Genomic DNA, 21,941 nt, shown 5'->3' with positions numbered 1-21,941 from the left:
TCATTGGGTAGGTTTCCTCCTGTCCGTCTTGGGATACGAACAAAAGTGGCCCAGATCTCCATCCACTGCACCCTGAACAGACTGGCTAGCCGGCCACATGACACTTTGGGGTCAAAAGGGTACTTCTTTCCCCGTGGAGATTGCTGCTTCCAGCCTTGAGGAGTTGTCGACAGAACTCATGTGCATTTATTCGGATCTCTTGATTGACTTGCTGTGCCTCAACCAGTCGTTCGACTCGGTTATATAGCACAGATAGAAACAACACATCCCGACTAGAACAGGATGAGTATAGGAGATACAGAGGACGCTGGTGTTTGCAAACTCATTCATATTCATACATTTGCCCATAATCCACGACGATAAGAGAACATGAACTCTGACGCATATCTTGTATCTTGTCTCGCCCAGAGATCTCCCGCACAAAGACTACAGACAACCCCCAGCGCGCGTCATTGTCTCAACCTACATCCGAAATACCAGACTCGACTCCTTCAAGCCCGTATCCCCAGTATCTGATACTCAAACATCCACTTCCGTACCCAGAACCATTTCAAACAAACCCCGTACATCCCGATACTCTGGACCTCCCCGCCCCGGACTCGAGATACCTTGGCCACAGGGCCAGGGTTTTGTATCTGCATGTCATGAAACCGATCGTCAAGTTTAACTCGAGAATGGTCGTGGAATGTTTTGCATGCAGCCAGCAGCATTACGAGGACAAGAAGCGTAGACCACCGGTTCTTGGAGGAACGATACGGACCACGTTCCTCTCCCGGTCTTCCCCAGGGGCTATGACTGAAACACAGAATTGGGTTCGTACTGATGAAACCACACGGTGTTTGAGCATGTCCGTGAGATGGAAATTTGAGTCGAACATGGCTGGTTCAACTTCTGGAAGAATCGAGGGAGTGCGTATTCGGTTTGAGGCAGGCTTGAGGCGCTTATAGGATGAATCTGGGCGTCGACTGGCGCCCGGGGGGGGGAAGCACGTAGACATATACAAAGTAAAGTGCTCGCACGCCTCTCCTCTGCCCGGGATAGTAAGTCAAGAAGCCTTGAAGTTCTCAGCTAACTGCTCAGCAGAGAAGAGAAGAAACAAACCCATCCCAGCTCACCAGTCCAGCCTCAACTCCATCAAACCAAGCCTAGGGACAGCACAGTAGCCCCGTATAGAAACCAGCCCATCGAACACCAAGAAACCGGCAAACCAACCACACGACCCTCGATTACTCCTAGGCAAGAAACCATAATATACAATAACCCTCTTCCCTAATCTACCTACCCAGACCATGCCTTTTGCTTGATCCCGAGGGAACACAACCTCCCCCACAAGCCCAGCCCAATCCCATCCACCTCACAACAACCCAGAGACAGGGCATCATTTCTTCTCAACTTCCTCAACCACCTCCCCCAAGTCCGTGCCCCGGATCCAATCCGCAAACTCCTTTCTCTTCGCCTATACACCCAACAATCATCATTAGCCATTGCCAGATTCTCCCAATCCTCACCCTCGCCCTCACCCAAAGCCTCCGCAGACAATCCCCCCTCCCCCAGAACACACAAGGAAAAAAGCACATACCCTGACATCCCAAAACCCATACCGCTCCTCCAACCGCCGATACGGATGGCGCCCTTTCCCCTCGCGCTCGATCTGGCCCGCCCATTCGCTCCAGCTGATGGGTTTGAGTTTCTCGGTGCCCAGGACGAGGCCCACGGAGACGACGATCAAGGACACCAGGGCTTCGATGATGATGTCCGGCGGGAGGTGCGTGGTTGTTGTGGTGGTGGTGGTGGTAGAGTGGAGCGGGTTGAGGCGGGAGCTGCTGGTGCTGCTGGTGAGGAGGGTGTGTTCGTGGGCGGAGTAGCCTCTGTGTTTCCGGGGGGTATTAGCTTTGGGGATGATGTTTAGGGGAAGATATGGGGAGGGGAGGGGGTTTCTGAAGGTGTTGTTTGTGAAGACGAGGGTATAGGATCGTGGTGGGTTGTATGCATGATGCTGGACTTACGCATGGGCAAGCAAGACCAACCCGAATAGGGTGAGGAGGCGGGAGAAGAATCCCATTCTGCTGGTGGATTGGGAGGATGGTTGGGAGCTTGTTGTCCCGGCTTGATAAATTGCAAGAGGAGGTCAACTGAGTGCAATATAGTCAATAAGGTAGTAGCTTCTAATTGCTCTGGTGTATCGGTATCGGACCTGCGGAGGTGGTTGGTACGGTGGACCGGAATGACCTGGACTGCAAGCAAGCCTAGCGCCCGCGGGCTCTTCCAAGTTGCGATGGGCTACTACTCCGTACGGTGGCTGCACATGTCTGAATTGATAACGGCCCCACGAGATTGGGCAGCATTGACCTTTTGCTTGCTCGCTACCTAGTACGCATTGGCTCGGCTTCGCAGCTAGCTTGCAGCTGTCTACGGGTGTTGGCTGATGAGGGGTTAAACTGAGGGGCAATGACTACGCGCTACTAATCACGCAAGAGACAAAAGTGAATTGGGTATAATTTTGTGATTTTTTTATTATTCGTCACGCCAATCGAGGCGGCTTTTATTTATTTATTCAAGGTCATGACAGTAAATTCCCGTGGAATAACATCAAATAATCCATCGTCACACCATAGGGTTTAGTTCATCAAGAATCATTTACAGCTTCTGCATGGCAGCCTGTAGGGTAGCAAGTTAGTACCGACGCGAGGTGAGTAGGGCTGAAAGTGATAAAACTTACAACATCGGTGGACTGGACGTGGTCCTCGTCCTCCTCGATCTGCTGCTGGAGCTCATCCAGAGAGACCTTCTCGTCCTCAACGACAAGGTTGATCTGGAGTTTCTTGATACCGAAACCAACGGGAACGAACTTGGAAGCACCCCAGACGAGACCGTCCATCTCAATGGCACGGACGTTGGCCTCCATCTGCTGGATGTCGGTCTCATCATCTGTTCCTGGTTAGTAGCTGCATTTTTGGTGGTCAAATAATGGTAGAACATACCCCAGGGCTTGACGTCCAGGGTCACGATGGACTTGGCGGCGGGCTTGGGGCCCTTGGCCTCCTTCTTCTTCTTGTACTCAGCAAGACGAGCCTCACGCTCCTTGACGGCCTCGGCGTCCTCCTCCTCATCCTCATCGGAGCCGAAGAGGTCCATGTCGTCATCCTCAGCAGCGGGCTTGTCCTTGGGGTTGGTGGGGAGCTCGGTGGCCTCAGGGCCGTAGGTGGTGTACTCCTTGGAGGCATCACCGGGGAGAGTGGAGAACTCAGCCTCGTAGGAGGCGATGTGCTTGTACCAGCGGGCAACGTGGGGGTACTTCTCGGCGTCAGGAGCACCGGAGAAAGCCTTGAAGGTCACGACATCGGCCTGGGAGGGAGCATCGCTTGAATGGAGTTAGCCAAAGTCCATCATCATGGTACAACAAGGTGTCGATGGGTTGAAAAGTCAATTCAGGCAGAAAATGCAACAAAATGAAAAGGTTTTCCAAGTAATCAGAAGCGCGATTGCTCGCATTGTTGTGTAATCTTGCAGCGGGGTCTTAAGCCGCCTCATAAACACGGACCAATTTGTTTTCATCATACAAACAAGGAAAAAAGCCTTGAACAAGAAGGGGAAAGAGGGGTAAACATCATCAAGAGTGCCTTACCCAACAATGTAGCTCCGGGAAGCCAGGTAGTTGTTGGCGACTGAGGGGCACAATTAGTGACTGCTAGAGACAGAAAGGGACAGAAAGGAAGAAAAAGACGTAGGGAATGACATACGGGTGAGGCCGGCGTCGGAAACGAAGTCAGTGAAACCCATTGTGAAGGTATGTGTATGTGAAGAGTGTGGTGTAAGAAGAAGAAAAAAAGGAGGGGGAGGGGAGAAGGAGGGAATAAATAGGAGGAGGAGGAGAAGGAGGGGAAAGGTGTTCTGAAGTAATTTTTTTTCAATTTTCCACCTTTCCACCTTCCACCCTCCAGGGCCCTGCCTGAGAGGTCGAAATTTTTCGGGCGACGCCCACAGCGCCCCTCCTTTTGGGGCTACACGTGATCTTGACGGTGGACGGATTCGAAGAGCTTGGAAGAAAGCCCGCAAAGCGACCTTCCAAAGTCTGGGAAAGGCTGGTCCAGTTCGGGGAGCTTCCGCCACTCACCGTCACTCACTTCCTCACCCAGGTGGAGCCTTCGAGAACACTCGCGACGTTGGGGGGCAACCGGCTATATAGTCGTGGTGATGCACCCTTTGTGACTGATCGCGAAATCCAACATATAGACCATATTCTACAGTCGAAACACACAGATTGAAGCTTGTCTTGAGCTTAAATCCTCTACACGGTCTGATCTCGACCATGTCGGCAAGACTGCAGCTATCCCGAGGTCGGTGGCTCCGACCCTCGACTCTATCGTCATCGAACCGGATCCTTCAACCGTCCCAAGCTTTACGTCGCACTAGACTATTACCAACCTTATCAAGCACCACCAGTCTTCACAATCCTCGCTCGATAATACCCTCGCGCAACTATGCCAATGGCCGGCCTCATCCCCCAGGAGGCACGCATCGGATGAACCTCGGTGGCGAACCCGAGAAGTCGGCATTGGAACAATTCGGTGTAGATCTTACTGCTAAAGCCAAAGCGGGCAAACTCGACCCCGTCATTGGACGAGATGCTGAAATTCATCGCACCATCCAGGTCCTCTCCAGGCGGACAAAAAACAACCCTGTCCTCATCGGAGCTGCAGGCACTGGTAAAACCGCGGTCTTGGAAGGTTTGGCCCAGCGCATTGTTCAAGGAGATGTCCCCGAAAGTATCAAGGACAAGCGTGTTATCTCCTTGGATCTGGGTTCCCTCATCGCAGGTGCCAAATTCAGAGGTGATTTCGAGGAACGTTTGAAATCTGTCCTGAAGGAGGTCGAGGAGGCGCAAGGCGGCGTGATTCTCTTCATCGATGAGTTGCACACTCTGCTGGGACTTGGTAAGGCCGAAGGCAGTATCGATGCCAGCAACCTTCTGAAGCCAGCACTGTCGAGAGGAGAGCTCCAGTGCTGCGGAGCCACCACCCTAAACGAGTACCGCTTGATCGAGAAAGATGTGGCCCTTGCCAGACGTTTCCAGCCGATCCAAGTCGGCGAGCCATCGGTCGCTGCAACAATCTCCATTCTACGCGGTATTAAGAACAAGTATGAAGTCCACCATGGTGTACGGATCACCGACGGCGCATTAGTGGCCGCCGCAACGTACAGCAACCGCTACATTACCGATCGTTTCCTGCCAGACAAGGCCATCGACTTGGTGGATGAAGCAGCTTCGGCCTTGCGACTGCAGCAGGAATCGAAGCCGGATGTGATCAGAGAATTGGATCGCGACATTACCACCATTCAGATTGAGTTGGAATCTCTTCGCAAAGAAACCGACGTCAGCAGCCGTGAAAGGCGCGAGAAGCTACAGGAAGATCTGAAAGCCAAGCAGGAGGAAGCGGAAAGGCTGACTAAGATCTGGGAGAAGGAGAAAGCTGAAATCGAAGAGCTTAAACGTGTCAAAGAAGAGCTAGAGCGAGCACGGTTCGAGTTGGAGCAGGCCCAAAGAGAGGGAAATTTCGCCAAAGCTGGTGAACTGAGATATGCCACTATCCCCAGTCTTGAAGCCAAGCTACCCAAAGAAGGAGATGAAGCAACAGCCGGCACTTCGTCTAGCCTCATCCACGACTCAGTCACTGCCGACGATATTGGAAATGTCGTTTCACGGACAACTGGTATCCCCGTTAACAAGCTCATGGCTGGTGAAGTCGAGAAACTCATCCGCATGGAGGACACGCTACGTCAGTCAGTGCGTGGCCAGGACGAGGCGCTTTCTGCAGTCGCTAATGCAGTTCGCATGCAGCGAGCCGGCCTTAGCGGGGAGAATCGCCCTCTAGCCTCGTTCATGTTCCTTGGACCCACCGGCGTTGGAAAGACCGAGCTCTGCAAGAAGATGGCCGAATTCCTGTTCTCGACCGAAACCGCCGTTGTACGGTTTGATATGAGCGAGTTCCAAGAGAAGCATACTATCAGTCGCTTGATCGGCTCTCCTGCTGGTTATGTGGGCTACGACGATGCCGGCCAGCTGACGGAAGCTGTCCGACGCAAGCCGTACGCAGTGCTGCTCTTTGATGAGTTCGAAAAGGCCCACCGTGACATTTCCGCTCTTTTGTTGCAGGTCCTCGATGAGGGCTTCTTGACGGATGCTCAAGGCCACAAGGTTGACTTCAGGAACACCCTCATTGTTCTTACTTCGAACCTTGGTGCCGAAATCCTGGTGGGAGCCGACCCGTCGTACTCTTCCAAGGATACAGGAAGCGCAGAGCTTTCTCCCGAGGTTAAGAAATCGGTCATGGATGTTGTGCAGTCTGCTTACCCACCAGAGTTCCTCAACCGTATTGACGAGTTCATCATTTTCAAGAGACTGTCCCGCGAAGCTTTGAGAGACATTGTCGACATCAGAATCAAGGAGCTCCAATCGAGACTTGATGATCGACGTATGGTTCTCAAGGTCGACGACGAGATTAAGGACTGGCTATGTGAGAAGGGTTATGACCCCAAGTATGGTGCTCGTCCTCTTAATCGTCTCATTGCCAAGGAAATTGGCAACAGGCTGGCCGATAAGATCATCCGTGGCGAGGTCACGGCTGGCCAGACTGCCCGCGTTTCTTTCAATGAAGAAAAGAATGGGCTAGCCATTACTGCGGAGGCTGCCCCGGAAGCAAAAGCTGAAAATGCTTAAGCAATGATTATCTCTTAACTCATGTTGATCATGATGTACGGTTCTTGGCGCAAGGTTGGCTGGATATCTGACTTGCCGATTGATATTTCTCATGTCTCCTCTATAATGTACTATAGCATCAATGTACCATATAACATGAATTGAATGTAAATGCGCTGCAACTAACTTAAAAAATCTCAGTACCATAGTTGTTGTAGTTGGATGCCTTAGGCTGAAGCTATTTGTGAGATGGCTTCGCGCTACTACTCCATGGGTCAAGACCTCTGCAAACGTACCCAATCCGGATTACCTCAACCTCGACTTCGGCACGATGATGAGATCTTCCGTGAAAAGAAGGCGCACTATCTATGAGTCTGTATTTTCCCAGGGCTCTACCAACAACGCCAGGCTGGCAACGCATGGCTCCTCACAGCGTGTGCGCCAACCCAGCATCCTGCAGCCCAGTCCACAATCTCCACACGAAGCAACGCAAGCACGACAGAATCTTCTTGATAGTGATCTGTCCTTGCAAGCAGCCGACGATGAATTAGATCAAGTCATCGTAGCCATCGATAGTCGGGAATCTGGAACTGTGGGATGCTCCTACTACTCTGTCCGAGAAGAGAAGCTCTACTTGCTGGGAGACTTACGACACTCAGACTCCGAAGTCATCGACAGCTGTAGGTATTGTCCTTTTTGACGAGTTTAGCAGGCTGACAATATACCAGTAATTCTTCAGACCAGCCCTACGATGCTTCTGCTCTCACCTCGAGTGGACCACAACGCCCTCCAAGATAGACAAATGATCGATCCAGACAGCGGTATGTTAGGAGCACAGATCAACCCCTCAGAGGTCTAATAAAGCTTCACTGTGCAGAGAGCGGGTCTTTACTCCCATTCCAGCTAGACATCCGCCCATCGCAGGAATTCGGCTACGAGAACGCAAAGAATAAGCTGGTGGCTCTGGGGATATCCTCGAAGCACGAGCAATGGATACGGTTCCTCGTGCCACACAATGGGTTCGCTGACAGTGAACAGATAGATTCCGAGAGCCTGGACTTCACCCTGCAGGAAGGCAAGCTGCTGCACATATCGAGCTCGATCGAGGTGGAAAACACGGTGACTATCGGCTGCGCGGGCGCTCTCCTCATGCACTTGCAGCGGCGAAGAACCTCTGCCTCTGTAGCCACCGATCAAGCTTCGGAGACCTATCAGGTGACATCTGTGGAGATGTTCAGCTTGCTGGGAACGATGTGAGTGATGGGGCCTGGCTTGTGTTCTGGGCTCAGGATCTAATGGCAGTAAAGGTTCGTTAACAAGAGGACTCTCTCATCGCTGCAGATCATGGAGTCAGAATCCCATCCTAGCATCGTGAACCAAGGCAGAAAGTCCAATTTCTCCAAAGAGGGTCTATCGGTCTATGGTCTGTTTCAGCGCTTCGCGCGTACACCCCAGGGCAAGAATCGACTGAAGCAAATGTTTCTTCGTCCTAGTGTAGATGTTGATGTCATCCAGGAACGACACGCCCTGATTGGCCTTTACCTAAGAGCCGACAATTACAACTCTCTGGAGAAATTGACCAAGAGTTTCAAGCACATCAAGAACTTGCGCTATGTCATGGTGAACCTGCGCAAGGGCATCGAGACAGGTAGTGGAAAAGTCATGGGTTTCAAAACGACGGTTTGGGCTTCTTTGCTGGCCGTATGTCATAATGCGCAGTGCTCATTTTTCATATCAATGCTTACTCGAGACAGTTTGCTTTCTATGGCATCGACATATATGATGCCTTGAGAGAAAGTGCTGGTGCTGATGGATTAGCCCTACATCAGCGGGTCAGTCGGATATTCGGCTCAATGGCACCTCTGCTAATAAGGCTTAGGCTATTCGTGTCTTCGAATCAGCTCAGCTATACAGGGTGGGAAGAATGATTCAGGAAATTGTAAGTCGTGCACATTCTTTTGTTAGCCTTGGCTAATGCTTCGAAGGTCGACATAGATAGCTCGGAGGAACAAGGAAGAACGGTCGTAAAGCCGGGGATCGACCGAGCACTCGACCGAATGAAAGACAATTATGATGGGCTCAACAGCTTGCTCAAAAAGATCGCCATAGAGATTGCTGGGGAGATTCCCGAGTTCTATGACATCGATGTGAATGTTATCTATTTCCCCCAGCTCGGCTTCAACATCGCGATACCATTGAACCAGGCGGGTGATGCCGCTTACAGGGGTCCAGAAGAGGAATGGGATCTCATGTTCTTCACAGAGAACCGGGCTTACTTCAAAGACTTTAGAATGAGAGAATTGGATGAGAAACTAGGCGATATATATGGCCTCATATGCGGTACGGCGCGCTTCGTCTTTATACTTGCTCACAACGTGGGTTCTAACGCTCTTGAATTCTTACCAGAAAAGGAGATCGAGATAGTGTACGATCTCGCGCAGAGATTGCTCCGGTATGAAAGATATCTGCTCGAGGCGTCTGACATATGTGGCCAGCTTGATAGGTATCTCTTGTCCCCGCTGTACGGGCTTGACGTGTCACTAAGCTCATAGCCTCCTTGCAATGGCTCAAGCAGCAAGTTTTTATAAGCTCGTCTGCCCTAAAATGGTGCCGGAAAACATCATCAAGATCAGAGGTGGTCGGTAAGTAAGCCACTTGTGATTCATATAAAGGGTCTAACATCGCAGAAGGCACATCTTGCAGGAGTTGACGGTTTCCTCTTACGTGCCCAACGACACCTATTTGGTGGGTGGAAACCCATCAGATTGCCTAGCCATTTCATCGAGTCAGACATGCCAAGACAACCCCGATGGGATAAATGAAGAGCATGGCTCAAGCATGCTTCTCTTGACAGGACCGAACTATTCAGGAAAGAGTGTGTACATGAAACAAGTACGTTCGATCCCTTCTTGCAAACGAGCAGCTGATACTAAGTCTGTAGGTTGCTCTGATTGCCTACCTTGCGCAGATCGGAAGGTTTGCAAAGATCTTTTCCCCTTGAGACAGACCATTCAGCGAAATGCTAAGATGGTTGATCAGCTTCGTACCAGCAGCCAGCGCAGAGCTTGGGATAACCGACAAGATCATAGTCAAATCAAGTACTCAAGATAGCGTCTCACAGGTGCAAACCAGCCTATCCACTGCATGAAAAAACTAATATGGATTCCCACTGACTATCCTGCGCGAGAGATAGATTCAAAGCACTTTCATGCGCGACCTGCAACAAATCTCCTTCGATCTGAAGCAACTCACTGACCGCAGCTTGCTAATCATTGACGAATTCGGCAAAGGCACCAGCGAAAACGGTCAGTTCTCTTCAACCAAAAGTCCTACATCGGGCTGGACATAGAAAACTGATAATCTAGGCGAATATGAATAGATGGTATTGGTCTAGCCTGCGGTATCCTCACACACCTGCTTGATCTCGAAAACTCACCAAAAGTCATCGCTGCCACGCACTTCCACGAAATCCTCGAGAACGGCTTCCTAAGACCCAGACCCCAGCTACAATTAGGACACATGGAGGTCCAAGTATCCGACTCATCACACAAGACCGAAGACCAGATCACCTACCTCTACAAGTGAGCCTCTTTTCAGCTTTCTTAGTCATGAATACGTGGGTATGCATGCTGATATACTGGTTTTTTTTATCAACCAGCTTCCGACCCGGACGAAGTGATAAGAGCTTCGGAACAGTGTATGCATCCCCACATTGCGAGATCATGTTCCGGAATTCATGCTGATGTAATTCGATGAAGCTGTGCTGCGATGAACGGTATCAGTCAGGCTGTTGTGGACCGGGCGACCGAAATTGCGGCCCTCTCGGCGCGTGGTGAGAACTTGATCGCGGCCTGCGCTACGCTCTCGGCTGAGGAGATGCGTGTCCTGGAACAAGCGGTATGTGTGATTTTGCTTGCTTTTATATCAGGAGACAGAGGCTCAGAGAATCATAGGATACGCTCGCGAGGAAGTTCCTCGCCCTGGATCTCTCGGAGTATGATGAGTCGATTGATGTCAAGGATGTGCTTATGAAATTGGTTGACGGTTCGTAGGTGAAGTACAAGATTGATAGTCTTGACTATACAATCAACAACGTATCCTTCCTTAGTCAACTACTTACTACTGACAGCATAGTGAAGGCGGACGGTGAAGACATAGTGCACACACAATATTTGTATCATCAAATGGATTATTTATGTACAAGTAAGAAAAACCCTCCTTTTTAGCACACAGAAAACGCCGGTGAAAAGCAGCAGTGGTATATATCCATCGAATGAAGAAACGAGACTAGAGCTTGACACTCTTAACCAAGTTCTTCTTGATACCCGTAAGTTCACCACCATATCCACCGCGGCCTTCACCGCCCTTGTATACCTGGCGCATGCTACCCAGCTTCTTCTTCTTCTCCTCGAACTTCTTCCTCTTCTTGACACGCGGGTTGCGAGAGTCCTTGCTGCGCTTGGGAGCAAGACCCTTGTTCTTTTCGATCTGGTAGGTGATGGCACGCTTGCCATCGGGCCCAACCTCCTCCTGGAAGTGCACCTCGCCGCCTTCACGGGCAGCGGCGGCGTGAGCCTCTGCGCGCGCCTTCTTGTCGTCCTTCCGTTGTTTGGAGCGCGCTGCAACCATGTCGTAGTAATCGTCACTGTCGGACTCGTCACCGCGGAGTTGCTTGGCCACCCGGTTATCCTCCTCGTCACTATCACCACCAAGCTGCTCGGACTCCTTGAGTGCCTGCTTACCACGCCTCTCGGCCTCGGCGTTGAGGCGAGCCTGGCGATCCCGCAGGCGCTCACGGTAAGGCAAGTCTGCATCACCACCAGCATCGCGACCGGCTGCGCTACGCTTGTTGGCCTTCTGCGCAAGCTGGGAGGTGTAGAAGCGGAGAGAACGCTTCTGCTTGGCCTTCTCCTCGGCTTCCTTGGCAGTGAGAGCATCCTCATCACCGAAGTCCGAGTCGTCTTCATCCTTGGCCACCGTCTTGATCTTCTGAGCAGCGCGTTTCTTACTGGGCGCAGTGACCAGCTTGGAGAGATCGGCCAGATTGGCTTCGGTCTCCTCCAGTCTCTTCGCTCTCCGGGCTTCCGCTTCCGCCTGGCGGGCTTCGGCTGCCAGTTGTGCCTTGGTCTTCTTCTTCTGCTTCTTGTCCTTTTGCTCCTTCTTCGTCGGCATCTCGACCTCAGAAACATCCGAGAGTTCGTCTTCCTCAAGTTCGTCTTCGGAGATGTCGGAGGGTTCGGATTCGGGCTCGCGGAGGTCCTTGACAGACTCCCAGAGTTTCCTGAACTTGACGAGAGTGGCCATCACAGGGTGTGCGCGGAGCTCGGCGGGGGAGAGGGGGACGGGCTTGCCAGACGCGTCCTTGGCGGAGGTCAGGAGCATGAAGTATAGGCTGATGGTACCGAGGTAGGCGGAGAGGGCACGGAACTTGACGACGGCGACGGGCGCATAGTCGGGGGCGTCCTCGGAGTCATCCTCGGCGTTGAAGGTCTCGACGGCCTTCTTGAGCTCCTGGAGAGTGGGTTGGAGTTCCAAAAAGTGTTTCGACAACGGCTCAAATTCGGGGTATCTCGACTTGAGAATCTTCAGCTTCTCATCAGTGCTCATATCCTCTGTGATCTCAACTTGTGGGAGGACTTCCGTCACTTCTCCACCGTCGTCCTCCGCATCGTCCGCCTTTCCGGATTCGGCCCATTCCGTCTCGTCGAAGCCGAAATCCTCCTCGTTCATGCTTTGCAAGTGCTTCTGTTGGAGTCTCTTGGCCTCCTCTTCTTCTTCGAGCGCATCGGCTTCCGTTTCGATTTGGTCGGCATTGTAGAAGTCCTTCTTCGAAGAGCCCCAGGCAGCAAGGCCTTCTTCCTCGTCCTCGGAATCGGCTCCCTGACTACCCGCACGCTTCTTGGATTTCGATGACATATCGTCCATTTCATCATCGTCGTATCCGTCCTCCTGGTAGTCGTCCTCGTCGTCCTCGTCTTCGTCCGCTGAATCATAGCCCATAATCTCCTCGTCCGATGGCTGCAGCATAGCCTCTGTAATCACATTCGGTCAGAACCAGTACCATAAGTATAATGAGAGCTGACTGGAGTCGGCCTACCATCTTCAGCTACCTTGCGACGACGCTTTGCCTCTGGTGCTTCCTCCAACAGAATCTGATCGCGACCGGTTTGGAACTCATCCTCGGAATCGTCGAATCTCTCCTCGATGTCAAATTTAGAGGGCCCAAAGTTGTCTTGCTTGGGGGCCGCAGGGCGACCACCGGCCTTTCTTTTCTTACCCATGATAGGCGTTGGTAAGATGTAGTATAGGGATTGTGTATGTGAAGCTATACCCTCCGCTCCGGTTTCGATAAACTTTTGCGATAAAATTTTGGGAGGGACGCTCACCGCCCGAGTGACGCTAGCCCGGAAAAGAGAGCAGGGTGGAGGACGGTTTGCACCGTTTGATTCCGGGTGTGACGGGAAGGTCTACCGAGGCCGCAGTTGTTCCTTCCAGTTGAACATCAAAAGATTCAACAGTCAACAACATTTGAAAATAGCAGGAGCAGGTCGCTCTTGACAAGGATAGGAGGAACCTCCCTTTGTGGACTCTTAATCTCTCAAACTCCAACTGTTCTGAATTTCTTTCTTTCTCTTCTCCCCCCATGCATCAACTTCTATCCTTCATCCATTACGATTCTTCCCCAACTATATTGGGAGTTTCGACCATTCTCTGCGGAATCCTTCTCTATACCGTCAGCAAGATGCTCGGCTTCGGATCTCGTAATCATTTCGTTGTTGAGGGCAGGGTATGTCTTGTTTCATGATTTGATTACTTCCAAGCAGTGCACTGATTCATTTGTTGTTATGTAGACCGCAGTGATCACTGGCGGCTCCGAGGGCATGGGTAAGGCAGTTGCTTGCCAGCTGGCTGAAATGGGGGCCAACGTCGTGATTGTGGCACGAACTGCTTCCAAGCTTCAGGCTGCGCTTGAGACCATGAAGGTGAGTCATCCTGCTATTCTTGCTAAGGTTCAATGCTCATGGTTATCATAGCGAGTGGCGGACAATGTTGAGCGGCAAAGGTTCCACTACATCAGTGCGGACTTGACCGACCCTGCAGAGTGCCAACGTATCATGGCCGAGGTCACCGAATGGAACGATGGACAAGAGCCTGATATCGTCTGGTGCTGCGCCGGATACTGCCATCCTGGGTTCTTCACCGAGACATCCATCAAGTCGCTACGGGACCAGATGGATACCGTGTACTGGACTGCAGCCAACACGGCCCATGCCACTCTGCAGCGGTGGCTTACCCCTATCAGCCCGAGTCGGCAAGCTCCAATTCCAACCAGACACCTCATCTTCACCTGCTCCACGCTCGCCTTCGTGCCTATTGCGGGCTACGCTCCCTACTCCCCAGCCAAGGCAGCCATTCGCTCTTTGTCCGACACTCTCTGCCAGGAGATTGAGATCTACAATGGTTCTCGTACCTCCAAGGCACGCTGCGAGGCTCCAGCTGCAGATGTCAAGATTCACACGGTCTTTCCCATGGGGATCTTGAGCCCAGGCTTCGACAACGAACAGAAACTCAAACCAGCTTTGACTAAGCAGCTGGAGGAGGCCGACAAGCCACAGTCCCCTCAGGAGGTTGCAAGCATCGCGATTAGTGCCCTTGAGCGAGACGAATACTTGATTACGACGATGTTCGTGGGCGACCTCATGAAAGGGTCGGCTCTTGGACCCAGCCCACGGAATTCCATCATCAAAGACACATTGACAGGTTGGCTCAGTAACTTGGTCTTCCCTGGAGTGATTTTCGACCTCCGACGGAAGGCCTGGAAGTGGGGAGTGAAGAACGGTCTTCCTACCAACCCTGATGGCAATTGAAGTGTCGTGCTGTTTGCCCTGCTTTGAGTCCTTGTTGCCTGGTCTATGTCCTAGATACCCGGAGCTGCGTTCCCCATTCTTGCAGCCATTATTATCTTCATTCCTAAAGAACATGTACATATAGCCGTAGTCTTAATCCATGCTTCATTATCCGACCCATTCCTTGCTTGTGTCTTCACATAAATAGCTACAGAGAGTCGGAGTTGAGCGCGCAGCCTTCATTGAAACTAAGAATGATAGTTCGAGATTCTTTGGTGCGCTTGTTTCGTTGCTTTGATGAGGTTGAAGACAAGGAAGATAGAATTGGTGGCTTGGGGTGAGCGGACAAAGCGAAGGCGGGCTGCACCGAATCAGTCGGAGCCAAGCACCCGCGGCTTATCCACGGTGGGGGGGGATTTTTGGTCGAGTCGCGTTATCCAACATCCAACCATCCCAGTCACAACCAGCTTCTTTCAAGTCGCAAAATCGGGATGACTATATAGTCTTCGCTCGAGTATCGCCGTCTCTGTGGGTGTTGTTGGTTCAGGCTATAGCTGCAACATCGCGCGTGACGAAAAAGGTTCGCATCGCCGTTGCTATACAGAAATAAATATTTATTGGTATAAATAAACATTGCCCATTTACCCGATTTATCGCTGCTACTGATACGTCGGTCAACTTGACCGGTTACAACAATGAACCCATTGTTGGCGCTTCCGATTTTCTCTCTCCTCATCGCCCCTGTGTGGGCTTTCTGCGGCACCAGCGTCAATTTTATTTTCTTTTACATGACATGGGCGACCCTGGTGCTGTCGCATACGGCTCTCCGCGTTGAGCTGGTGGGCACTGCCACCGTGCGGGTGCTGTGCTATGCTCTTCCCTCGCTCCTGTTCTTCCTGTTCGACATCCTGACGCCCTCGGCCGCCGTGCTCCTCAAGGCCCAGGGCGAATACGGACTGCCCAACGGCAACAAACGGGGCAGGATCCGGCGCAAGGACCTCAAAGTCGCCGTGTGGGCGCTCTTCAATTTGGCCCTGGGTGTCGCCGTCCAAGGTGCCATTGAACATACCCTTGCCAGCCGCTTTCGCAAGGTGAGCCTTGTGCGAGTGACGCTGAAGCTTCCGCTCCCGTGGTCTCTGGCCTGGGAGATCTTTTGGGGATTGATCCTACGAGAGGTGAGTCGGAGTTGTTCCATCTCATCCCTCTGTCTCTTTTTTTTTTTTTTTCTCTTCTGTTTCTTCTTTGTTTACCCGTTTACTAACTCGCAAACGCCGCGACATTAGATGCTCAGCTACATCATCCACCGCTGGATCCTGCACACCAAGAACCCCCTCGCCCGCCTCCACGCCGCCTGGTACCACGCCCTGCGCGCCCCCTACCCGCTCACCGCACACTACGACCACCCACTCGCCTACCTGGTCGGCCGCTGGCTCCCCACCATCCTCCCCGTCGCCCTGGGCCGCCTGCACCTGGTCACCTACCTGGTCTACCTGGCCATCGTCTCCCTGGAGGAGACTTTCGCCTACAGCGGATACTCCGCGATGCCGACGGGGTTCTTTATCGGCGGCATGGCGCGCAACATGGAAGCGCACCTCCACAGCCTGGGCACGGGCAACTTCGGGCCCTGGGGGGTGGTGGACCGCGTGCTGGGCACGACCGTCGACGAGGAGTACGACGCCGACCCCCCCACGCCGCCGCGACTGCGCCTGCGTCGGCGGCCGAATAGCGGGCGAGAGGAGGAAGAGAAGGAGGCGAAGGAGGAACGAGCTCCTCCTCATTCCCATCGTCGTCGCCATCACCTCCAACGCCAGGGGATTGTGCTGGCACAGGATCTCAAGGATTACGCTGATAATGATGTTGTTGTTGACAGTGGTGAGAATGTTCTTCCTGTGGGTGAAGATGGGGATGACGATGATGATGATGTTTTGGGGGTGGGGATGCAGCCCCGCGCGCCGCAGTTGCGGCGGGTGAAGAATTATTGGGCTGGCGAGCCGAAGGCTCGGCGGACTACGAGGGGGGCGAGGCGGAGGGAGGGAGGAGGGTGAGACTTGATTGATTGAGGGGTGGGTCTTGTCGTGGTGTTGGTGGTGTTGGTGGTGTTTTTTGTGTAGGTGTGTTTGATGGTTCATTGTTTTGGGTTGTTACGTCATGTCATGCCTTGAGGGTATGAACACTCGAGTATATGTACTGTACTGTACTGTACTGTACGGCTTTGGGGATACAAAAAGGGAGTGAGGCCTTGGTTTTTATGAATGGGTTGTTAGATTTTGAATAGACTGTCTTCTTCAGTTTGTAGATGAACTGTTCATTGTGATTGAATTGGGAGGTTTTGGTTTTCTGTCTATTTGTGCGATTTTCGGGCTGTGTGGGGAAGAGACAGTTGAGAGTTGGAGCGATCTTCTTATCGGAGTTGGGGTTGTCAACTCCGTACTTACTTAAGTAGGCCCGCTTATCTACATCGCCTGAGTGGGAGACGGGGATTGAGAGGAAACGCACAACTTCGGGTTCTAGCCGATTTGGAATTTATCAGACCTCGCTACAACGAACCAGAATGGCATCTGTCTATACCAGGAAATCTGTTACCTAACATGTTATGTCGATGTCACTTTGTGTCTAGATCTGTAAAAGATGGTGGAACAACAAGTTTGTTTGAGTAAATGGAGGTATTTGTTGTAACGAGGCTCGTCATGTCAAGGATCCAGAGTACTTACAGTGCTGTACATAATGGATAGGGAGTTCCTTGCCAGGAGTAATTGATAAACCACCAACTTTGCTGGTCAGAGAGCAATTGGCTTTATTGGGAGCTTGGGTTAGGCTTAGCGAGGTCGTCACAAGAGGTTCTTATGATGCATGAGTAGATATACATAGTATAGTATATACGTGCTGTGATTTCAGTCAGAAGTCATACTGGCATGGTCTATCTATGATATTACATCATCGGCCCAGAAATCCGAAACAAGAGGTTCGTCACAATGAAGTGAGGTTGAAGACACCGGACACTCCTGAGATGGTAATAGTAATCGATCATAAACATAAGCTTCTATGAGAATGTAACTGTACCGCCAGAACCTGGTATTGGTCCAGAGCTCATAGAGATAAGAAATTAGGTAGATGAGCTGGAAGAGAGGTATTCTGCTTTTTTTTGTTTGGTTTCATTTCATTTCGGCTGGTGATATCAATACCGCAAAGATCGGCCACGCTGGGAAAGGGGGTATGGGCAAAAGCAAAAGAAATAGAGCAGACCAAAGAAACAAAACGGGGGGGGCTTCTCGTGAAATAAAGAGATAACGAACCGGTTTCTTTTTTTTTCCCCTTTTTGTCCGCATTAAAAAAGTTTAGAAAAAAAAAAACCGCAATCCTAAGCAAACATGAGGCCTGAATCGAGTTACATATATTTCATGAAAAGGTTTTGTTTTTTGATTTCTTTTGTTTTGGTCTTTTGCCCTTTCCCGGCGCTGCAAGTTCGCTTTTCCCCACACTTTTGACCGAGAGAAACGCCGACTTTGCATGGTTAGCCGCCTTTTGACAGGATTCCTCCACACAAAAACTACCGAACCCGCGGCCGCCGCGTCACACATCTACCACTTCATCTCGTGGGGCTTGTCACCGTTGCGGAGGCTGAAGCTGGAGGCGAGGTAGCTGCCAAGGAAGTTCTCCTTCTTGACGGCGGCCAGGATGGACTGGTCGATGGCCTTCTGGTCGCTGGCACGGGCGCTGGCAACCTGCTTCTTCTGTACCGAGGTAAAAGCATATCGAATCAGTATTCATATTCTTGAGAGGTGTTGTCGACTCCCTGCCGGAGTAGAGGACCGACGGGACGCAAAACGTACCTGGGGCTTCTCTCCCTGCTTGAAGAAAGCCTCCTCGGTCTTCTTCTCAGCCTTCTTCTCCTTGGTGAAGTAGTCGGCAGCGGAGACCTTCTCAACGGTCTGGGCGTCAACACCGCTGATGTCGATGCGGGTGCTGGTGGCGATCACATAGCGGGCGTTGACACGGCGGAGGGGAACACCGTTGATCTTGAAGGGACCGGTGACGAGCAAGACACCCTGCTCGAGGTGCTTGAGGAGAACGACACGCTTTCCACGGAAGCGACCGGCGAGGAGGATCAAGACGGTACCGGGCTGGAGGCTCTCGCGGACCTTGGCGGGACGGATAGCCTTGCGGACCTATAATCGTGAAAAAGAGGTCATGTTAGAGAAACGACCTATATCCCCATTTGCGATTCCACCACAGTATCCAGAACAACCATTGCCGATCCAGAAGGGCCGGAAGATGCGATTTGTCCCATATGATCGAAAGCTCATGGTCCGATTGACACAATTGGCCCTAATTCCTGGCCTTCCAATCTTCCCCGGATCTCCGAACCCGGAGAGGGTCTTCCTCTTTATCACCAGCGCAAATGTCGCATTCGTCCATAGTTCCCAAATCGCATCTTCGTAGCCTCCCTGGTCGGTGGTTCGGAATGATTCTGGCTCTTTTGCCTCAGGGTGATGGTCGGTGTACTGACTTTCTTGACCTGCGACTCGTCATCAACGGGGTACCATTTCTGGGCCTTCTGGGCCGGCACAGTCCTCTGGCCCTTTCCAAACTGCTTCGTCAGGTCCGACATTTTGGCTACCGGGACGAAGATGGTCTGAAAAGAATGTAGGGGGGAGGTGGTGGTTGTCGACGGCGGGTGGTTGCTGGAGTTGATGTGTGACTTGCTGCTTTGCGCCCCAGGTCGGGAAAGTGTGAGTTTGTGTGAACGCGAGCCCTAGCCGAAAGGCGCTAGTGCCGATTCGGAGGGGTCCTGATAGGTCCTGATAGCGATAGAGCCGATAGCGCCGCTGGATGCCTGAGGCGACAAGTCCGACGGGCTCGGGTTCTCGGGAGGCCCCAACTATGCATTTCGCTTGGCTCTTGTCTTACTCAGTAGGAGAGAGACAGACAGAGCGAGAGAGAGCTGGTCGTCCATCAACCTAAACATTACTGCGGGTAACCTCCAACTGACGTACCTTGCTTTGCTCAGCTTTTGTCCATTATCCTAACCTACTACTCTTTTCACTCCCACCTCTCAGAGCAACCGAGGTTGCTGTCTTGTTATCTTGCTCAACTGGAATACCTTCAGCTTTAAAGGTCTTTCACAAATTATATTCTCCTGTTCAATCACACCTCGCCCACCATGTCTTTAACCCCAATCATCACCTTCAAAGCGGGTATCTGTGATCTCGAGGTGAGTTGTCTCCCAGAGCTCCGACCTCCCGTCTACACACTGGAAACATGCCGTCCCCTCTTTCGATGCTGATGCTAACTGACTTTCTCTCTTGGTGGATCAGTCCGGCAACGTTGTCAAGCCCAAGCCCACCCCCGGATACATCTACCTCTACATCGAAGATGAGCTGGTACACTTCTGCTGGCGCCCGAGAACTGCCCCTCACACCGAACCTGACTTGGATCTGGTGATGGTCCCTTCCGACGGAACCTTCACTCCCTACAAGCCGACTGGCAACGCTGCCCCCACCAATGGTCGCATCTACGTCCTGAAGTTCTCGTCGAGCTCGCAACGGTACCTGTTTTGGCTGCAATCTAAGTCGCAGCACGAGGGTGGCAATCCCAGCTGGTTCAGCCCCAGGGATATCCGACTGGGTGAGATCGTCAACACGTTGCTGCAGGGTGAGGAGGTGGACGTCGAAGAAGAGATTGCCAACTTGCCTCGGGGTCCCTCGAGCGGTGGCGACGACGACGAGACCATGGAGGATGTAGAGGGTGTGGACCACGACCCCAGCCACAACCGCGGAGGTAACAGCGGAGGCGCTGGCCCCGATGCTACCGGGGGCGATGTCCGGGAAGAGGGCCAAGGATCGAGGGAGGGCGGTGCCGATGGTGGAAGAGCGTAGGTACATATCTCGACAGTTCCTCATGTTCACCCTAGGCTTCTTACACTGGGCGGACTGGCTGTACCCTTCGAGCTTTTTTTATAGTTTTTTTTTCAAAGATATGCTACTGTACGAGTGCTGACTGGGAGTTTTCCGCAATGTAGGGCCGCTGCCGACTCGGATCCTTCATCTGTCGTGCAGAGCTTTCTGCAGTCTCTGGGCGGGGGTGCGCGCCAATCCCAAGATCCCGAGCGGCCTTTCACTACTCTGCAAGATCTCCTTCCTCCGTCAACTACGCTTCCCTTCTTGGCGGGCGCCGACGCCAAGACCGTCGATCACCTGCTGAGCTTCTTGCCCCCGTCGCTTCTCCTCCTGGCACAAGACATCGACGACGCGGCGGTGGCTGATCAGGACCCCGAGATCGCGGAAGCCGCCATGGGGTCCCTCGACGAGGACCAGAAGAAAGACATCCTGCGGAAAGTTCTGCACTCGCCCCAGTTCGCACAGAGCCTCGCCAGTCTGACCGTGGCTATCCGAGATGGTGGATTACCGAGCATCAGCGAAGCCCTCAAGATCCCCGTGGAGAATGGCGGGTTTATGCGTAGAGGAGGAGTTCCCCTAGGGGGTGGTGATGCTGTCGAAGCGTTCCTCCAGGGCGTTCGGAACCACGTGAAAGATACGACAGCTGAAGGAAACAACCGGATGGAGACTGATTAGATTCTTCTAGTTTTATCCTGTCAAGAGTTACAGTAAATGTTTTTTATTCGATGATGCCTAAATTTCCCAGTCATTTGCCAGCCCTACCGTGTTCATATAAGGTAGGATTAGTGTATATTAAATATGGAGTGAGTTATGGAAGGGAGTTAACTTAATTTGCGTTGTGACGCCTTGAGACACGCAAATTAGCGGGTTCTGCATGGATGAAACTCCATGGACTCCATGGACTCCATGGACGGAGAGTGGACTCTATTTTTGGATGCTCCGGAGGTGTGGTGGGGACCAGCTTTGGTCGCAGGCAGCCATTTCTTGCTCGGTGTGGCGCGCGAGGTGGCTATGATTACTGAGTATGTACGGAGGAGTACTTTCAGTCAATTGTGGAATGTTGATCTTGACTGATGTATGGGAGTGACGTTTGAAAGATAGTAGAGTTTAGAGTGCTGGACTGAATACGTAGTGTAGAGTGGAGGAGAAAAGAAAATCTAGACTCCCTGTACCAGAGAAAAATCAGGAATACGTAACTGACAGGTTGCTCATTGCTGTCAGGGACGGGGGGGATGAATATGAGGAAAGCATGAGATGAGGCAGGCCGCGGGTAGGGAAATGATCCATCGAACCAGAATAGTCATGTTTTTCTATTTATTTATTTATTATTTTTTTCGAATCATTGTAAGGCTCGGATGTTTAGCAAATGCTGAGGGTCTCTTCTCTCCCTTTCAGCCATACAGAGGTCGTGGATGGATAAATCGCCCCAGTCGAGGGCCGCATTGGCGTAGTTCCAGACACTCCAATTCATGTCCATCATGTCCAGAATCCATACACCGT

General features: G+C 52.0%; 9 protein-coding genes across 9 annotated transcripts; 5 read left to right on the top strand and 4 right to left on the bottom strand.

Annotated features, from left to right (window-relative positions):
* Nucleotides 1-893: 893 nt before the first annotated feature.
* Nucleotides 894-2,348, bottom strand: BO72DRAFT_452152 (membrane magnesium transporter family protein). Its single transcript, XM_040945669.1, has 3 exons — nucleotides 2,007-2,348; nucleotides 1,580-1,868; nucleotides 894-1,456 (listed from the first exon to the last, which is right to left on the bottom strand). The coding sequence occupies exons 1-3, from the start codon at nucleotides 2,060-2,062 to the stop codon at nucleotides 1,379-1,381; spliced, it is 423 nt and encodes a 140-aa protein (XP_040796938.1). The 5' UTR covers nucleotides 2,063-2,348; the 3' UTR covers nucleotides 894-1,378.
* A 142-nt stretch (nucleotides 2,349-2,490) lies between these two features.
* BO72DRAFT_531433 (translation elongation factor 1 subunit beta) lies at nucleotides 2,491-3,796 on the bottom strand. Its single transcript, XM_040950369.1, has 5 exons — nucleotides 3,741-3,796; nucleotides 3,626-3,665; nucleotides 2,982-3,361; nucleotides 2,720-2,928; nucleotides 2,491-2,658 (listed from the first exon to the last, which is right to left on the bottom strand). Exons 1-5 carry the CDS (start codon nucleotides 3,778-3,780, stop codon nucleotides 2,638-2,640), a joined length of 690 nt encoding a protein of 229 aa, XP_040796937.1. The 5' UTR covers nucleotides 3,781-3,796; the 3' UTR covers nucleotides 2,491-2,637.
* Nucleotides 3,797-3,925: 129 nt separating this feature from the next.
* On the top strand, nucleotides 3,926-6,877 carry hsp78 (chaperone ATPase HSP78). The gene has a single exon (XM_040948083.1). The coding sequence runs from the start codon at nucleotides 4,310-4,312 to the stop codon at nucleotides 6,716-6,718; it is 2,409 nt and encodes an 802-aa protein (XP_040796936.1). The 5' UTR covers nucleotides 3,926-4,309; the 3' UTR covers nucleotides 6,719-6,877.
* A 188-nt stretch (nucleotides 6,878-7,065) lies between these two features.
* Nucleotides 7,066-10,813, top strand: BO72DRAFT_480567 (MutS family protein MSH5; the record flags this gene model as incomplete). Its single annotated transcript, XM_040947644.1, has 18 exons — nucleotides 7,066-7,133; nucleotides 7,214-7,377; nucleotides 7,426-7,518; nucleotides 7,575-7,950; nucleotides 8,005-8,398; nucleotides 8,452-8,529; nucleotides 8,577-8,612; nucleotides 8,683-9,037; nucleotides 9,104-9,200; nucleotides 9,250-9,339; nucleotides 9,388-9,589; nucleotides 9,639-9,673; nucleotides 9,737-9,818; nucleotides 9,891-10,002; nucleotides 10,077-10,278; nucleotides 10,356-10,394; nucleotides 10,456-10,594; nucleotides 10,651-10,813. The coding sequence occupies 18 exons, from the start codon at nucleotides 7,066-7,068 to the stop codon at nucleotides 10,747-10,749; spliced, it is 2,661 nt and encodes an 886-aa protein (XP_040796935.1). The 3' UTR covers nucleotides 10,750-10,813.
* A 65-nt stretch (nucleotides 10,814-10,878) lies between these two features.
* Nucleotides 10,879-13,031, bottom strand: BO72DRAFT_452150 (something about silencing 10 family protein). The gene is made up of 2 exons (XM_040945668.1): nucleotides 12,795-13,031; nucleotides 10,879-12,729 (listed from the first exon to the last, which is right to left on the bottom strand). Exons 1-2 carry the CDS (start codon nucleotides 12,976-12,978, stop codon nucleotides 10,985-10,987), a joined length of 1,929 nt encoding a protein of 642 aa, XP_040796934.1. The 5' UTR covers nucleotides 12,979-13,031; the 3' UTR covers nucleotides 10,879-10,984.
* Nucleotides 13,032-13,216: 185 nt separating this feature from the next.
* On the top strand, nucleotides 13,217-14,719 carry ksrA (3-dehydrosphinganine reductase). Its single transcript, XM_040945667.1, has 3 exons — nucleotides 13,217-13,484; nucleotides 13,549-13,680; nucleotides 13,732-14,719. The coding sequence occupies exons 1-3, from the start codon at nucleotides 13,341-13,343 to the stop codon at nucleotides 14,563-14,565; spliced, it is 1,110 nt and encodes a 369-aa protein (XP_040796933.1). The 5' UTR covers nucleotides 13,217-13,340; the 3' UTR covers nucleotides 14,566-14,719.
* Nucleotides 14,720-14,996: 277 nt separating this feature from the next.
* Nucleotides 14,997-16,589, top strand: BO72DRAFT_438424 (sterol desaturase family protein; the record flags this gene model as incomplete). The annotated part of the gene is made up of 2 exons (XM_040943381.1): nucleotides 14,997-15,719; nucleotides 15,828-16,589. The coding sequence occupies exons 1-2, from the start codon at nucleotides 15,240-15,242 to the stop codon at nucleotides 16,587-16,589; spliced, it is 1,242 nt and encodes a 413-aa protein (XP_040796932.1). The 5' UTR covers nucleotides 14,997-15,239.
* Nucleotides 16,590-18,122: 1,533 nt separating this feature from the next.
* Nucleotides 18,123-19,153, bottom strand: BO72DRAFT_462499 (60S ribosomal protein eL6; the record flags this gene model as incomplete). Its single annotated transcript, XM_040946564.1, has 3 exons — nucleotides 18,123-18,275; nucleotides 18,375-18,710; nucleotides 19,052-19,153. 3 exons carry the CDS (start codon nucleotides 19,151-19,153, stop codon nucleotides 18,123-18,125), a joined length of 591 nt encoding a protein of 196 aa, XP_040796931.1.
* A 453-nt stretch (nucleotides 19,154-19,606) lies between these two features.
* Nucleotides 19,607-21,300, top strand: BO72DRAFT_252461 (uncharacterized protein). The gene is made up of 3 exons (XM_040940047.1): nucleotides 19,607-19,756; nucleotides 19,860-20,416; nucleotides 20,564-21,300. The coding sequence occupies exons 1-3, from the start codon at nucleotides 19,706-19,708 to the stop codon at nucleotides 21,114-21,116; spliced, it is 1,161 nt and encodes a 386-aa protein (XP_040796930.1). The 5' UTR covers nucleotides 19,607-19,705; the 3' UTR covers nucleotides 21,117-21,300.
* The last annotated feature ends 641 nt before the right edge of the window (nucleotides 21,301-21,941 follow it).

This window comes from Aspergillus fijiensis (assembly GCF_003184825.1).
Source record: "Aspergillus fijiensis CBS 313.89 unplaced genomic scaffold BO72scaffold_66, whole genome shotgun sequence".
Classification (NCBI taxonomy): Eukaryota; Fungi; Ascomycota; class Eurotiomycetes; order Eurotiales; family Aspergillaceae; genus Aspergillus; species Aspergillus fijiensis.
Note: the sequence above shows the minus strand (reverse complement) of the source record. Positions and strands in the feature narration are given on the sequence as shown.

Coding starts and splice junctions, on each gene's coding strand:
- BO72DRAFT_452152 (XM_040945669.1), bottom strand. CDS start 2,062: ATGGGATTCTTCTCCCGCCTCCTCACCCTATTCGGGTTGGTCTTGCTT. Junction 1,869..2,006: donor TTGGTCTTGCTTGCCCATGC/GTAAGTCCAGCA, acceptor CCGGAAACACAG/AGGCTACTCCGCCCACGAAC. Junction 1,457..1,579: donor ATGGGTTTTGGGATGTCAGG/GTATGTGCTTTT, acceptor TTGGGTGTATAG/GCGAAGAGAAAGGAGTTTGC.
- BO72DRAFT_531433 (XM_040950369.1), bottom strand. CDS start 3,780: ATGGGTTTCACTGACTTCGTTTCCGACGCCGGCCTCACCC. Junction 3,666..3,740: donor TTCCGACGCCGGCCTCACCC/GTATGTCATTCC, acceptor TGTGCCCCTCAG/TCGCCAACAACTACCTGGCT. Junction 2,659..2,719: donor ACGTCCAGTCCACCGATGTT/GTAAGTTTTATC, acceptor GCTACCCTACAG/GCTGCCATGCAGAAGCTGTA.
- hsp78 (XM_040948083.1), top strand. CDS start 4,310: ATGTCGGCAAGACTGCAGCTATCCCGAGGTCGGTGGCTCCGACCCTCG.
- BO72DRAFT_452150 (XM_040945668.1), bottom strand. CDS start 12,978: ATGGGTAAGAAAAGAAAGGCCGGTGGTCGCCCTGCGGCCCCCAAGCAA. Junction 12,730..12,794: donor TCGCAAGGTAGCTGAAGATG/GTAGGCCGACTC, acceptor ATGTGATTACAG/AGGCTATGCTGCAGCCATCG.
- ksrA (XM_040945667.1), top strand. CDS start 13,341: ATGCATCAACTTCTATCCTTCATCCATTACGATTCTTCCCCAACTATA. Junction 13,485..13,548: donor ATTTCGTTGTTGAGGGCAGG/GTATGTCTTGTT, acceptor GTTGTTATGTAG/ACCGCAGTGATCACTGGCGG. Junction 13,681..13,731: donor CTGCGCTTGAGACCATGAAG/GTGAGTCATCCT, acceptor TGGTTATCATAG/CGAGTGGCGGACAATGTTGA.
- BO72DRAFT_252461 (XM_040940047.1), top strand. CDS start 19,706: ATGTCTTTAACCCCAATCATCACCTTCAAAGCGGGTATCTGTGATCTC. Junction 19,757..19,859: donor CGGGTATCTGTGATCTCGAG/GTGAGTTGTCTC, acceptor TTGGTGGATCAG/TCCGGCAACGTTGTCAAGCC. Junction 20,417..20,563: donor GGTGCCGATGGTGGAAGAGC/GTAGGTACATAT, acceptor TCCGCAATGTAG/GGCCGCTGCCGACTCGGATC.